The 17,343-nt window shown below is 42.9% G+C and overlaps 1 protein-coding gene across 3 annotated transcripts in view; it reads left to right on the forward strand.

Annotated features, from left to right (window-relative positions):
- The window catches only part of CDC42EP1 (CDC42 effector protein 1), a 49,318-nt gene extending 42,687 nt beyond the window's left edge, over window positions 1-6,631 (forward strand). For all 3 annotated transcript variants that reach the window (XM_056524131.1, XM_056524132.1, XM_056524133.1), the window contains exons 2-3: window positions 2,555-3,309; window positions 5,077-6,631. In XM_056524131.1, the coding sequence (XP_056380106.1) occupies window positions 2,901-3,309; window positions 5,077-5,615 (948 nt within the window). In that variant the 5' untranslated portion in view covers window positions 2,555-2,900 and the 3' untranslated portion in view covers window positions 5,616-6,631. The remainder of the gene's footprint in view (window positions 1-2,554; window positions 3,310-5,076) is intronic.
- The last annotated feature ends 10,712 nt before the right edge of the window (window positions 6,632-17,343 follow it).

The following is a 17,343-nucleotide window of genomic DNA, read 5'->3' on the forward strand; positions in this document are numbered from 1 at the left end:
ACGGCCGGGACCTGTGACTAATACCAGACATAACTGATCGTGGTGATGCCCGGTATTAACCATTCAGACGTGGTGATCAAAGTTGATGATCAAAGTCGGGCTGTTCAGGACTGCCTCGGTGAAATTGCGGCATCCTGAACAGCTTGTAGGACACGAGGAGGATCCCTACCTGCCTCCTGCGTGTCCGATCGCCAAATAACTGCTCCGTGCCTGAGATCCAGGCAGACGCAGTCGAGCGGCAATAACACTGATCAATGCCATGTTAATGCATGACAGTGATCAGTGTAAGAAATCAGTGTGTGCAATGTTAAAGTGTTAATAAATGTGATTTAACCCATTTCCTAATAAAAGTCTGAATCACCCCCCTTTTCCCATAAAAAAAAAAATATGTACATAAAAATAAATATTAACATATGTGGTATCACCGCGTGGGTAAATTTCCAAACTATAAGAATATATAATTAATTAAGCCACACGGTCAATGGCGTACACATAAATAAAATCCAAAATCCAAAATAGCGTATTTTTTGTCACTTTTATACCATAAAGGAAAAAAAAAGCGATCAAAAAGTCCAATCAAAACAAAAATCATACCAATAAAAACTTCAGATCACGGTGCAAAAAATTAGCACTCATACATCCCCATATGTGGAACAATAAAAAAAGTTATAGGGGTCAGAAGAGGACATTTTTAAACGTTTACATTTTCCTGCATGTAGTTATGATTTTTTCCAGAAGTACAACAAAATCAAACCGATATAAGTAGGGTATCATTTTAACTGTATGAACCTACAGAATAAAGATATGGTGTCATCTTTACCAAAAAATGCACTGCTTAGAAACGGAAGCCCCCAAAATTTGCAAAATTTTCTTAATTTTGCCGCACAATGATTTTTTTTCGGTTTCGCCATGGATTTTTGGGTAAAATTACTAATTTCCCTGCAAAGTAGAATTGGTGGTGCAAAAAATAAGCCATAATGTGGATTTTTAGGTGGAAAATTGAAAGGGTTATGATTTTTAAAAGGTAAGGAGAACGAAAATGCAAAAACCTAAGTCCTTAAGGGGTTAAGAGAGAGCGTATATACATAATTGTCAGAACAGAAAAACTAAATTTAGAATGCAGATTAATGCCAATTTAGTCCACATCTGAGAGTAGAGAAATTGTGGCAGTCTGTTTCCCTTACAGTAAAAAAAAAAAAAAAATAGATCCTTCTAAAAACTAAAATCAGATGGAGAACCTCCTTAACAACACCTCGAGTAATTCCACTAAGGAGTCATTAATTAAGAAAATGCTGGCACTTTGTATCTTGTAGCGGATTCTCATTAAGGCTGTAATTTGGCAAGAAGCCCGGCCAGACAGTTCGTTACAGAATTCATAAAAAATAATATTATTTATTCTCATTTAGTAAATTCATTAAAATGAAATGTTTAGAAGATTCACTGAAAAATGGCATATTGAATAAAGAGAGGTTTGCAATGTGTTGAGATTGTTCATATTAAAATCTAAGTAACGGCTCGCTGGCATTATGTTTTGCCAAACCTTTAAAATGGTATACTGGCATATCCATGCAGGGCCAGGCATGGGCCCCATTTATTTCCATTACCCAAGTACATTACCCAAAGTGTATTCAGCTAGTGACTATGTTTGAGTAATTTCCATAAATAAACCTTGGTTTGCTGAGCATTTGGGTCTGTATGCTTGAAAAATTGACCCAAACTATCACTATCTGACCATATTTAGGCCACGGAAGTCAGTGGGGTCCGTGCTTGTCCACCTGCAGCCCATTTTGTTGACCAATGTGTGCCACAGAGGGCACAAATGTGATGTTAACACAGTCATAAGTTAGAAAGGTAATAATTGGAATTATGTATAGAATTTAAAGAAAAAGTTTTTATGTACAACATATTTAAGAAGCACTGGTGCTGCTTTGTGAAATTTTCCACCCATATCATGTAGGTTTCATTCTGGCCACTAAGCCTAAAAATAAGCTGTCAATTCTCATTCTGTAGAGAAAAACTTTTCAGTGTCCTGCCCATCAAACTACTGGTGTCACCTTTCACTGTAATCCTGCCTGTGAAGATAATTCAGGATCAGGCCATCCCCAATAGGTGATGATCACCGCTCACCTTCTTTCCTCTCTGTTTAATGACCTCTGCACAGAGCATGCTTAGAAATCGCCCCCATGGAATTTAATAAGGTTCCCCCCAGTCTATTGTTGTCAATGTGAATGGAGCTTGCTGTAAAGCATATCTCCAATAATAATGTCCTTAAAATTAAATTAACCCTTTCATGCAACATGATGTACATGTACATCAAGCTGAGCAGTGACCTTGCATATCATGATGTGCATTTATGTTATAGGGATCCCGTGCGCTCAGAAGCAGAGTGCATGGGGTCAGCAGCACGAGTTTCAGTATATGTGGCTTCTACCAGTATATGTGGCTTCACATAAATTGAATTAAAGTAAAAACCTACAAAAAAAGTGTACGAAATTAGTCTACAGCGCAAACTGAAAAATTTTGCCTAATCTTTGCCTTATCTTCTCCTTTCCAGGTTAGACTTCATGCTTGATCCTTTGGTTGCAGTCATCTCATCTGGACTGAAGGACACAAGACCCGGAATTAGTTGTTACTAGATCTTCTCTACTGTGTTGCCTGATTCTTCACGTCTACTATGTGGCTTCATTAGATCAATTTCACAAGAGGCACATACAACGTTTATAGAAGATAACAACTTGTCATCTTATTGAAGACTGTTGTCAGTTTGGCTTAGAGATCCTCGAGAGTTTGTTGTTGAGAACCTTATAATAAGTATGTGAGACATTGCTATAAAAGACAATGGTGTAAAGATCCTTTTAAGTGTTTCTTGTTCAACATTTTCACATTGTTTAATAGACAAAATGAGTCTGGGAAGTCTTCCAGTGATAAAAAACCTGGTTTCTCGATCCAGGCGTGAACGGGTGCCACTGACAACAGAAATGATCAGTCCTCCTCTGGGTGACTTTCGGCACACAATGCATGTAGGACGAAAAGGAGAAGTCTTTGGGGACACCTCCTTTCTTAGCAACTGCCATGAAAAACACAGACACACTCGTTGGAACTATATCACCAAAAAACTACGCCAAGCTCGATGGATGTCTCCTGAACCCCAATCTCAAGGGCATCCAATATTTCCCCCTCCACCTGTTTCTCCCATTATAAAAAATTCAGTATCTTTGCCAGTTATCAGTATGCATCATTGGGATGAAGAGACAGACGGGAGCCCAGGAGAGGCCTGGAACTCTATGGCAGAGTCACATAGTCATTATGGTAAGTATAAAGCATAACTCTTCTGAATGCTTGAAAATTTACGCAGGAACTTCTCCCATATTATACTTACAGAGGTAGAGATCTTTGGTTCACATAATGGATTTTCTTTTTCTGACCCTTACCTTCCTATAATAAAAAAAATGTTTGTGTTTGATTCTGCAGATTTCAAATGCATCAGGATATCAAGGTTAACTAAATGTACCTACATGAAAACATTGTTGAATTAAAAGGAACCAATCAGCATATTTTAGCATATATAATGCTTGGCAATGAGTTATATATGCTAAAATCGTTATCCTCACCATCCCCGGAGACGTTTATGCCCCCAGGGATGGTGAAGATATTAAGTTATAAAGTCCCCCCCCCCCCCAGTTGCCCCGGCAAGTAGTCCCCTGGGTGGGACTTACCAGCTCCTTTCACTGCAGCCATGGCCCCGCCTCGACGGTTTGAATGACGGTTTGCATCACTGCTCTGCTCCCTAGGCAGATGGAGCATAGCAGTGACACGAGCCATCATTCAAGCCACTGGGGCAGATCCACAGCCACAGCGAACGGAGCTGGTAAGTGTAAGTCCCCATCCCTGGGGGGCGCAAACATCCCGCGGGGATGGTGAGGATAACGATTTTGGCATATACATGCTAAAATATGCTGATTGGTTCCCTTTAAAGGGGTACTCCGGTGCTTACACATCTTATCCCCTATCCAAAGGATAGGGGCTAGGATGCCTGATTGCGGGAGTCCCGCAGCTGGGGACGCCCGCGATCATGCACGCGGCACCCCATTTGTAATCAGCCCCCGGAGCGTGTTCGCATCAGGACTGATTATGGTTGACCGAAGGGCCGGCGGCGTGTGACATTATGCCTCCGCCCCCGTGTGTCGTCACACTCCACCCCTCAATGCAAGCCTATGGGAGGGGGCGTGATAGCTATCACGCCCCTCCCGTAGGCTTGCATTGAGGGGTGGAGCGTGACGTCACACGAGGGCGGAGGCGTGACATCACACGCCGCCGGCCCTACGGCCGACCATAATAATACATAATAATACAAACATATATTTGCAAACAGGGGTGCCTTTAGAACAGGGGTGGGAAACATCTGGGCATATAAGGCCAGGGACATCCTTTTGTCTGGCATGCCAGTGGATTCCAAATTGAGTCCCACAAGAACCTGGCAGGAGCAGTCAGGTGGGAAAGATAGCAAAAGGTTGTTCCAGCGGGTCCTAGGCTATGAGGTCTCTCGGCTGCAGACAACATCATTCCTGTGACCACTAGAGGCCAAGGGTATCTCTCCCTCAGTAATGTACAATGAGTGATATTATCATGCCCATCCCAAAGATACTCAAAGCCTCTAGTGGCAACAGGAAGAAGTTGCCTGCATCTAGAAGCAAAATAAGAATTGTGGGGGAGCCAAGTCAAATATATGTATTTTTGTTTTGTTATTTTAATTGTCAAGTGGTGCTACCTTCAGGGAAGGTCCTATTTTTTGGGGGAAAGCTACCTTCAAGTGGATCACATATAAATAATTGTTAAAGGTAGGGGCAAAATTTAAACAGGGCCTTAGGTCCATATCTTATTATACAGCACAGGTGAAAGCAGCTATTTCACTGAACTGATAGAGAAGGATGTTGAGAAACCTTACATAAACTTTACATATGACTAAAAGGACATTTTTATTTCTTATGTTGCTCAAAAGCTTGACTATCTGATCTTATACTGCACACTGCTATTTAACTGCAACACTAAGCAAAATTATTGTATTTCTGTACTTAGGACTAGAGTCTGGATTTTGTACCATGCCACGGCTCTCATCCTCTGAGGATCCATCAGAGGACACCAATTCTCAGAAACCTGAAGAAGACTGGGCCAGCTCTGGACTTCCATATACAGAGGAAAGCAGTGTTTGTACTGTTCCCTTGGAATCTTTTGGCAGTCTATATCATGCTGACTCCATGCAATCCTTGGTCATGGACTTTGGCCCTTCACTTATGACCGAAATCCTAGAGGGTATTAGCTTCTCGGATACGCCAAAGAAAACAGAAGAAGCAAGCGTCCTACAGGAACAAAATACATTATCATCTAACCATAGCCTGTCCAATTTTAATGTGACTTTGGACCAAAGGAAACCGGAAGCACATCAATTCCATTGTGATGTCCAAGGACCCAAAGGTCTTGTAAGTTGGGAACCAACCACTATTGCCGAGGAAATGGAGATTGATACAGACAGTGGGATAACAGGATCAGAACAGGGAAGTAGAGGTATCACTGGGGATCTATATGACTCTGGTGATGGCTCTGAAATAGAAATGTAGGCATTTCGAAACTCTTGGACAAGACAAGGCTTTGGGGATCTTTACATAAATATTCAGCATTATATTTTTACCCAATACAGTTACCATTGTGAATGCATACACTAATCTTTTTTTATGAATTGGAATAAAACATGTATCCTATGTAATCTACAGCACAAGGCATTATGGTCACTCCACTCTGCATTTCATTGAATAAGAACCAAAAAGGACAATATCTACCTGTAAGACTACAAATTCTTCAGATCAAGACCATATAAGAAGAATTTGGTTTTCATTTTTAATACATTAAAACACCTAGGTCATTAAAAGAATGCAATATTCTATCTTTGTTGGAAGAACACCTTCAGCTTTATTGTGTAGTTTAATAGATAAAAATACATAGGACATTTACAATCTTTACATAGTATGTATATGTGTAAGTCCAATTACAAAAAAAGGTATTGAATGTTTATGTTTCGCAAAAATAAGTAATTTGGAGGAGGATACAAGTCTGCAGAGAGTCTTGAGTTAACATGGCAGGATGGATGTTTGGTATAATAGCAGCTCAATAAATCATAAGCTGTAGGAAGGCTACAAAGACACCAGTGAATAGCATGGAGCCCATTTAACATAGACCAATTTTGTCTTTGGTTGATTAGATACAAATTATGAATGTTCTCCGGAGAAGACAATTTACTGTAAATTGCCGATATTCATCCTCATAGATGCTGAGGAGTCAGAGTTATTTTCTCAAAGGAATAAAGTGACAAAAACAAGAATGAGCTATGAAACTGCTGAATGTAGACGTAAAAAAAGGGATATTTACTTGAACGAAAATGGTTATGTCAGAGTTAGATGAAAGAGTCTTAAGAAATTCCATGTCATTGATGGTCTCAATGTACATCTACAGTATGTAGAACAGTCAAAACATTACATCTGCCAATAAAGGAAATCTGTCATCAGTATCACCCGCACTGACTTGTTATACAGGCTTGAAGTGCGGGAGACACTGATCCAAATGATACTTACTTCGTCCCAATCCGTCACTATATTTCACCGTTATTCAGCTTTTTTTTTACATGCTAATTAGCTGCTTGGGGCATGGGCAGAGGTACTTTTGCTTCCCCGGGCACAGTGATGTCACCGCTGCCAGGTCGGCGCTCTGCCTGGTTTATCATTATATATATTCCGCCTCCCTGCTCGCTCTCTCTCTCTGATACAATGGTGCCAAGCAGGATGACGTCACTCCTGCCGGGTCGGCACTCCACCTGGCTCATTAATATTCATATGTCCCCCTCCCTGCTTGGTCTCTCTCTGATACAGTGGTACATGCGCCGCTGTGTCAGAGAGAGAGTGAGCAGGGAGGGGGGAATAGGAATATTTATGAGTCGGGCGGAGTGCCGACCCAGCAGCAGTGACGTCTCCATGCCCGGGAAGCAATCATAGCTCCACCCATACCCCAAGCAGCTCATTAGCATAGCACAAAAAAGCTGAGTAATGGTGGAACGCAGCGACGGATCAGGGCGAGGTAAGTATCATTTTGAACATTGTTTAACAATATGTGACAAGCCTGTATAACAGCTTAGTATGGGTGATACTGATGACAAATTTCCTTTAACTAGGATATGTTGAAAAAAGTTGTCTTGTAAAATGTTCAAATGATTTTCCTTTTTACCTTTGCCGGTCACAGTTGAGTTATCAACCCCAGATGTTATGACATTAATGGGATTTTCCTGGCTTATAAGAAAAGGGAGAACATTCTGGAACTGGCATTTTTTTTATCAACTGGCACCAGAAAGTTAAACAGATTTGTAAATTACTTCTATAAAAAAAAAAATCTTAATCCTTCCAGTACATTTTACGGTCTATATACTACGGATGTCATGACCACAGTGCTCTCTGCTGACCTCTGCTGTCCATTTTAGGAACTGTCCAGAGCAGGAGAAAATCCCCATAGCAAACATATGCTGCTCTGGACAGTTCCTAAAATGGACAGCAGAGGTCAGCAGAGAGCACTGTGGTTGTGACATCAGAGAAATCAAAAAAGAAATGCCTGTCCTCTGTAGTATACAGCCCATAAAATGTATTGGAAGGATTAAGATTTTTTAATAGAAGTAATTTACAAATCTGTTTAACTTTCTGGCACCAGTTGATTTAAAAAAAAAAAGTTTTCCACAGGAGTACCCCTTTAAAAGTACTTTACTTAATCCAGCGAAACAGTAGGGCCACTACTGCTTCGATGTCCTTCATCAGATTCACTGTGAGGAAGTCCTCTGTTCGTGTGCTGGTGGCCACGTTGGTCACTGATCTTACACACAAAAAGAGAGTCAACTAAAGCCAATGATTGACTCCAATATCAAGTGAACAATATAAGTGACATCATCACAGAAGGTCTAGTGGGAGACCCCAGAGTGGCGGTGGACTAGTAAAGTTTTTTTTCCCCCACTTTATACCCTACTTTTTCCCTACTTTATACCAGTTCAAGCTTGTACGCCATTTTCTCTCAGAAAAACCATTTAAAGGAATATTGTAGGGGAATGTAAGTTATTATTAAGTTACGTTATAGATAAGTTATGGATCGCGGGTGGTCCGACCACTGGGAACCTCACAATCTCCTGTACGGGGCCTCAACAGTCCGCAGGAAGGGGGCGTTCTATGCCCGCATCATGAAGCGGCAGACATGCCCCCTTTATGTATCCCATAGAGATATATGGAGGGGGCATGTCTGCCGCCGCTTCCTTCTGGGGACTGCATGGTGCTTCCTGGGGCTTGCAACGGACCCATACAGGAGATCGCGGGGGGGTCCCAGTGATTGGACCCCCCGTGATCTATAACTAATCCCGTATCCTTTGGATAAGGGGATGGGATCATTTATATTCTACTACAGCACTCCTTTAGGTTCAGGTCTTTTTTTTACCATACATGATCCATGTATCTTGTTTTCCAATATGCATTGTTCCAATGTCAAAATTGTCGCAGTAAGTAAAGCTGTACCATGCACACTATGGAATCCCCACAGTGGAAAATTATGCTCTGGAAATTCATTTGCCAGACTATGCCATAGTATGAATAATCCCTTACACAGGACGGTATCAGTTTGTTTGTCTGATATTCACCCTGTGTATTTGGGCCCTTACAAAGGGTTAACAGGTCATACAGGAATTGCAGAAGTCATGGATGTCTACAATATAAACCTATCTTTTTCACATGAATCTGATATAGTAACTTCTTTATGTGAAATTCCAAAGTAAGTAAAAGTGAGCAGGATTAGATGTTTCTAACCTACTGTTCTTTGTATCTATTTAGTATCATTTAAGACAGGAAGGTTAATGGTTTTGTTACTTTACAACTACTTGTGGTTTAGCCTATAGTTTGGAAATTACTTAATTTTTAGTAACATAGTAACATAGTTCATAAAGTTGAAAAAGGAGTCCATCAAGTTCAACCTATATCCCTAATGAGTTCCTACTGAGTTGATCCAGAGGAAGGTAAAAAAAAACCTCATACTAGAGATAAAAATTCCTTCCCGACTCCAAATATGGCATCAGAATAAATCCCTGGATCAACCTTCTGTCCCTATAAATCTAGAATCCATAACCTGTAATGTTATTATCCTCCATAAATGCATCCAGACCCCTTTTCAAATTGTTCTAGCGAGTTAACCAAGACCACCTCCTCAGGCTCTATAACATCAGTGTGAACACATGTTAGACTGTCCTTACCTCCTTATCGGTTCTTCAAGGAAAAAAATTGTTACTGCCAAATGTATTTTAGAGATTCTTGTTCTTCTGAAAAATACTTGTGAATTTTGTTGATGTATGTAACATTTTGTTAGCTTTAAATTATCTTTTTATCTACCTGAAATCCCCCAGATGGGCAGATTTCCAATGTCCTAAACTTATTTAACTCTGCACATACTCATCATCAGCAGTTTAATTTTAGCAGTATCACATCTAAGGGTCCTTTTACATGGACAGATATCTTGCCCGTAACAAGCACCGATCATCGATCTAGTCCATTGGTTCTAGTTTTCTTTTATTCACATATGTAAGTTATTGGAAGAAGTATAAACGAATGATCATTCATTCAAACCCCTTCCACTAATAGACGGCATTGTTTGTCAGCAGTATGTTAACTGTTTACATGCTGACAACTTTCATGATTTATATCTCAGCATAAGCCAACAAATGAACCTGAGCTCTACGGTGGGACGATGGCTGGGATGTTTACATGGTAGGAACATTGTTGGCCACTCATCAGCCCATGTAAAAGAATCCTTAAAGAGAATCTGACACCCTGTTTACCCGCACTAAACACAATAACTGGGTTGTAGTGTGGGTGAGCAGGTTTACAAAGAGGGATCAATTACCAACATTTTTTTGTGTGTATACAGAGTTCTGGTACAGTAATCTTCAGCTGCATTGCTATCCAGGGTTCAATGGAGGCAGGGAGCTGGCTCGCCCAGCTTCCCTGCCTCCTCCGTATTCTGGGGTGGCCCTGCCCCCATCATTACTATGATAATGAATGCCGTGGTGGAGCGCACAGAAAGCAGAGCACTCACCTGCTGCATTTATTAGCATATTATTAAAGGGGAAGGGCCTGACGGGGAATATGGAAGAGGCAGGGGAGCTGTGTGAGCCGGCTCATTGCGTCCTGGATAGCAATGCAGCAGGAAGTTTACAGAGCCAGAACTCTGCATTTGGGTAAGTGACCCCTCTTTGTAATGTTCACCCGTACTATAATCCAGTATATTGGGTTTGGTGTGGGAGATTCTCTTTAATGTCAAAAGTCCAATCAACTCCAACAACCCATGAAAGAAATGCTGTTTTTAAAATTGGGTGCCATAGTAATGCTCCTAATTTATGGGTCATGAATATAACCACCTGGATATGTGGTTGACTATGTGTAGCTAGACACTATGGATCTGGTTAAAAATGATTCAGAAACATCATATTAGGGGCAGTTGTATTATATTTTATAATACCAGATGAATTTGTACAATGTACCAGTGCAATAAATATATATTGTATTATATTCCTTATGCATGTTTCAGGGTGAAAGCAATGAAGAAAAAAAAAACAAGAAAAACCAAAATGTATTATATTGATCAAAATGAACTTTGCTTCTTCTTATGTAATAGACTCAGCTTAACTTTTAACCAAGAATAAATGTTTTTATTATGCAATCTTGTTGACTGATCATGTTTTTCAGAGCTACATTGTTTGGAAATGAGAGATTTTGTTTTCCCTTTGTTATCTGTTTTAATGTAAGGATTGAATAATTGTTGTTATTATTTGGCATTTCGTTGATCCTATCCAGGCCCGTCACTACAGGACATGCAAACCAAGCAATTGCTTGGGGCCCCGAGCTGGCTGGGGGCCCCGAGCACAGCCAGTGCTTGCCCATCCTGTAGCGACGGGGCAATTCCCCCCATCACCAGGGCCGGATTAACAATCGTGCTCTTGGAGTTTGAGCTCCGGGCCCCAGGCACCCAGTCAAACAAGAGGGCCCGCAAATGTCTGACATTTTTTTAAAATAAACTAATTCGCAGCTTTGGAGTTCTTCTCACCTCACCACAATCCCGCTCCCCCCACCCTCGCTGCACTTGGTATCTTCCCTCAGCCCAGACTCTTCTCTCAGCCTTCAGCTGTATGAGCAGGAGGAGGGGGAGGGGGAGGGGGAGGAGAGAGCACAGAGCTGTGAGGAGACCGCAGAGGCTGTACAACATGGGGCCAGAGTACAGTAGGTGTCTGTGTATAAGCATGTGTGTGTGTGGATATATGTGTGTGTACATATGTGTATGTCTATGTACTGTGCTTGTGTGTGTGTTACTACTGTGGATGACTATATGTAAAGTGCATGTGTGTATCCATACCAGTGTTTCCCAACCAGGGTTCCTCCTTTGGCTGTCTGGGCATGCTGGGAGTTGTAGTTTTGCAACCTCTGTAGGCATCCTGGTTGGGAAACACTGATTTATTCTGTGTGTGTATGATGCATGTACAGTATGTAATGTGTACAGTGTGTTGTGTGTGTATGATGCATGTACAGTATGTAATGTGTACAGTATGTTGTGTGTGTATGATGCATGTACAGTATGTAATGTGTACAGTGTGTGTGTGTATGATGCATGTACAGTATGTAATGTGTATAGTGTGTGTGTGTGTATGATGCATGTACAGTATGTAATGTGTACAGTATGTGTGTATGAAGCATGTACAGTTTGTAATGTGTACAGTGTGTTGTGTGTGTATGATGCATGTACAGTATATAATGTGTACAGTGTGTTGTGTGCGTATGAAGCATGTATAGTATGTAATGTGTACAGTGTGTCTGTATGACTGTATGAAGCATGTACAGTATGTAATGTGTACAGTGTGTTGTGTGTGTATGATGCTTCTACAGTATGTAATGTGTACAGTGTGTTGTGTGTGTATGATGCATGTACAGTATGTAAAGTGTACAGTGTGTGTGTATGATGCATGTACAGTATGTAATGTGTACAGTGTGTGTGTGTGTGTATGATGCATGTACAGTATGTAATGTGTACAGTGTGTGTGTATGATGCATGTACAGTATGTAATGTGTACAGTGTGTGTGTTTGTATGATGCATGTACAGTATGTAATGTGTACAGTATATGTGTGTGTATGATGCATGTACGGTATGTAATGTGTACAGTATGTGTGTGTGTATAAAGCATGAATGTACAGTATGTAATGTATACAGTATGTTGTGTGTGTATGAAGCATGCATGTACAGTATGTAATGTGTACAGTATATTGTGTGTGTATATAATGTATGCAGTGGCGGATCCAGGTGGGGGGGGGACGGAGCAATTGCCCTGTCCTGTGTGTGCGCCCATTGGAAAGCAACGCGGAGGAGTGGAGCAGCGAACAGGACATGCGCTGGCCAGCATGGTAAGTGACCAGCGGCACATCAGCTTCAGTGCTCCGATCACCGCTCCTCCAGTCCCGGGACCTACTGCTATGGTGGCGGGACCAGAGGAGCAGTGGTCGGAGCACTGAAGTAGGGCACTAAACAGGCATACAGGCTGTATGTCTGTGGGGGAACATACTGCACCTAATGTGGGGGGACTATACTGCACCTAATGTGGGGGGACTATACTGCACCTAATGTGGAGGGACTATACTGCACCTAATGTGGGGGGACTATACTGCACCTAATGTGGGGGAACTATAGCCTAATGTAGGGAGAACTATACTGCACCTAATGTGGGGGAACTATAGCCTAATGTAGGGAGAACTATACTGCACCTAATGTGGGGGGACTATACTGCACCTAATGTGGGGGAGAAATACTGCACCTAATGTGGGGAGAACTATACTGCACCTAATGTGGGGGGACTAGACTGCACCTAATGTGGGGGAACTATAGCCTAATGTAGGGAGAACTATACTGCACCTAATGTGGGGGAACTATAGCCTAATGTAGGGAGAACTATACTGCACCTAATGTGGGGGGACTATACTGCACCTAATGTGGAGGAACTATAGCCTAATGTAGGGAGAACTATACTGCACCTAATGTGGGGGGACTATACTGCACCTAATGTGGGGGAACTATAGCCTAATGTGGTGAGAACTATACTGCACCTAATGTGGGGAACTATACTGCACCTAATGTGGGGTAAACTATACTGCCAACCTAATAATGAGAACTATACTGCACCTAATGTGGAGAACTATACTGCACCTAATGTGGGGAGAACTATACTGCACCTAATGTGGAGAACTATACTGCACCTAATGTGGGGAACTATACTGCACCTAATGTTGGGCGACTATACTGCACCTAATGTGGGGGACCTAAAGCCTAATGTGGGGGAACTGTACAGCACCTAATGTAGCGAACTATACTGCCTAATGTGGGGGAACTATACTGCACCTAATGTGGGGGACTATACTGCACCTAATGTGGGGAGCTATACTGCAAACAATGTGGGGGACTATACTGCACCTAATGTGGGGGAACTATACTGCACCTAATGTGGGAGAACTATACTGCACCTAATGTGGGGAAACTATACTGCATCTAATGTGGGAGAACACTGCATGCCTAATGTGGGGAGAACTCTGCTGCACCTAATGTGGGGGGAACTCTGCTGCACCTAATGTGGGGGAACTCTGCCGCACCTAATGTGGGGGGAACTGTGCCGCACCTAACGTGGGGGGAACTGTGCCGCACCTAACGTTGGGGGAACTGTGCCCCACCTAACGTGGGGGTAACTGTGCCGCACCTTACGTGGGGGGAACTGTGCTGCACCTAATGTGGGGGCCTTGTATCGACGTTCGCTCACGTCGCGCTCCAAGCATTCAAGGGCCGGCGATACTACGTCCTGACACCGGCCTAGAGTGTGACGTGCGTGAACATCAAGGGGGGGCTTCCATGTCCAATTTGCTTGGAGCCCCCAAATTCCGTCAAACGGCCCTGAGCCTATCTTCATACTGACCAGTCACTCAAAGGGTTCTGTGGGGTCAGCCAACCTTTATGAGTTACAAGGTCCCAACTACAAATTAAGCAGTGACCAGGATAAACCCCTAACATCAGACGTCTTATCCCCTATACTTTATATAGGGATAAGATGTCTAGGGGCGAAGTACCCCTTTAACTGTAGAAAGAGAGAAGTGTTCATGCCGCTGTACAGAGCACTGGTGAGGCCTCACTTGGAGGATTTTGCACAGTACTGGAGGCCGTATCTCCAGGAGGATATAGATACATTAGAGAGAGTTCAGAGAAGATACTAAACTAGGCTGAACATAGGCTTCAAGAAAGAAATTACCAGGAAAGGTTAAAGGACCTTAACATGTATAGAAGAAAGAAGAGACAGAGGGGATATTATAGAGACTGGTAGCTGCAAATACAGTGAAGGAGTTTAAGGCTATCCTTCACATAAGATAGGGCCAGGGACTATTCATAGTATTCAGAATATTGGGCCGAGTAGATGGCCGAAAGGTTCATATCTGCAGAAACATTCTGGGGGAGATTTATCAAAACCTGTGCAGAGGAAGAGTGGTGCAGTTGCCCATAGCAACCAATCAGATTGCTTCTTTCATTTTCCACAGGCCTCTAAAGAGGCCTGTGGAAAATGAAAGAAGCAACCTGATTGGTTGCTATGGGCAACTACACCACTCTTCCTCTGCACAGGTTTTGATAAATCTCCCCATCTATGTTTCTGTGTTTTCTATGTTTCCATCTTTAAAATGTTAAAGGGGTGCACCACTACCTGTCCCCTATCCGCAAAATATCCGGAAATAATTGACTAATCGTGGGTAGCACTACCTCTGAGAACCGCCTCTGGCCAGAACAGGGCCCTGTTTCTCCTTGAGAATAGAGTGGCATGTTGGAAGGTGCAGAGATACACGAATACAGCACTCCCATGGAGAATACATGAGAAGTGCTATAATATGCACAGGGAGAGACAGGGCCCCAATATGGAGATCACAGGATTCCCAGAGGCTGGATCTCCTTGATCAGATACTTATCCTATAGTTACAGGATACATTGTAATGGAGTATCCCTTTAAATATGTTTGATGCAAACTTTATTTCCAATACTCTAGTGTATTGCAGCCATGTTTGGTTGCCGTGGCCTGGAAAATTCTATTGTATATTTCCCAACTATTAGCGTTTCCATTTTTAGAAGAGAGAATGAGAAGGGATTGGAGTGGTATGGAGATAAACATTTTAAACTCTTAGATAAACATTTCGTTTTGTTTCAGGGCCAGCTTTATCATCTCCTGTAGAGAGGCCATGATGAATGTGAGGGCTGCGGTGCTGTTTTATGTGAATATCTGTCGTACCATGAGATAGTTATGCTCACATTCACTGTTTTCTCAAATACTTGTTTGAGTATGTCAATGACATTTCGCATTCTGGGCGGGTTAACATTTAGACATTATCAAGTTCCGCAATATTTTGGCTCGCTCTACCTAACATTCCATGTACACAGTGAGGATATTATGTGTTTTGTCTTAGAAGGACTTGAGACATTTATACTGTGATATTTATTAAAAACCAAGAGATAAAGAAATATGCCAGCGCAGACTCTATTTTACTCTCACAGAATGCAAATTCCTGACTTCAACTTTAGATGAGTAAAATACAGATCGAAATAGACAATTAGCAATGGAATCACATTGCAAACATTGAACTTTTTAACGCTTTTTCCTTAGTTCAGCATTAGTTCAAAATCTTTTGTGGTTAAAACACTTAAAGGGGTACTCCGCTGATAGACATCTTATGGATAGGGGATAAGATGTCTGATCGTGGGGTTCCCTCCGCTTGGACCCCCGCGATCTCCGTGCAGCACGTGGCGTTCTAAACAAATCCCGAGTTCGGGCGGCAGTGGTTGTGACATCATGCCACGCCCCCTCCTGACATCATACCATGCCCCCTCCTGACATCAACCCACTCCCCCTCCTGATGTCACACCATGCCCCCTCCTGACATAATACCACGCCCCCTCCTGACATCATGCCATGCCCCCCTGACATCACGTCACGCCCCCTCCTGACATCACACCACGCCCCCTCCTGATGTCACACCATGCCCCCTCCTGACATCATGCCATGCCCCCTCCTGACATCACGCCACGCCCCCTCCTGACCTCACACCATGCCCCCTCCATTCATGTCTATTCATATCTATCATTATGGCCATAAAATATAAAGTGAAATATAAATTGCAATCATGTTGCCCGAGACTAGCCACGGAACATATGTGATCAGGCAGATTGCCTGACGTCCCATATCGGAAATCTTTGAGATTCCTGGTATGGGACATCAGGCAGTCCATCTGATCACTTGAGTTTCAGCGCTAGTGTGGGACAACAAGATTGCACTTTTAGTTTAAAGGAGAACTCCAGACCATAACAATTGTCCCCCATAGTGCCAGCAGTAAAAAAAATAAAGATGTACATACTTTCCCCTGCTCTCCCGGGGCCTCTGGTAACCGGCTCCGATCTCCGCCACAATCCACTGCCTGGTTGCAGGTGGTCGGATGAATCAGCCAATCACCAGCCGCAGCGCAGTCCGACTCGTCCCGCGATAGGCTTAGCGGCAGTGTGAAAACGCTTCAGGACACAAAATTCTTCACTACACCGGCACCTGCGGCCGGGGCCGAAAACGTCACACTGCTCTTCAGCCTATCGCCGGCTGAGTCGGACTGCGCTGTGGCTATTGATTGGCTGATTCTTCCGACCACCGGCAACCAGGAAGTGGATTGCGGCGGAGGTCGGAGCCGGTTACCGGAGGCCCCGGGGAAGCGGAGGAAGGTATGTACATCTTTATTTTTTTTACTGCCGGCACTATGGGGGACAATTTTTATGGTCTGGAGTTCTCCTTTAAGCACATCCTGTCACCAGCCAGAATGATAGTAACCCTTTAACCTGGGTGACTAACCCCCAACCAATAAGGAACATGAACAGTCCATTAAAATTAAACTCAAGGGGGAGGGCTTTGCTTTTTCTTTTTTCACCACGGGGTCAGCTGAAGAGAACACCCGACTTCTGAAACTCTTATCCCCCAATCCGATCACTGTTGCTGGGCTAACCGGTTGCAGGTAAACCAGCAGGTGAAAAGCTGAAATCAATAAAGGGAAGTGCCGGCACATAGGGAACGACTGCAACATAGGGTATGGGGGGTCGAGATACCATGTACATCCCCCCATTTATACTTACATTCTGGTGTCCCAGAGATCAGACCTCTATCAGTCTTAAAATAATGGCATATT

The sequence above is a fragment of the Hyla sarda genome, chromosome 6 (assembly GCF_029499605.1).
Source record: "Hyla sarda isolate aHylSar1 chromosome 6, aHylSar1.hap1, whole genome shotgun sequence".
Classification (NCBI taxonomy): Eukaryota; Metazoa; Chordata; class Amphibia; order Anura; family Hylidae; genus Hyla; species Hyla sarda.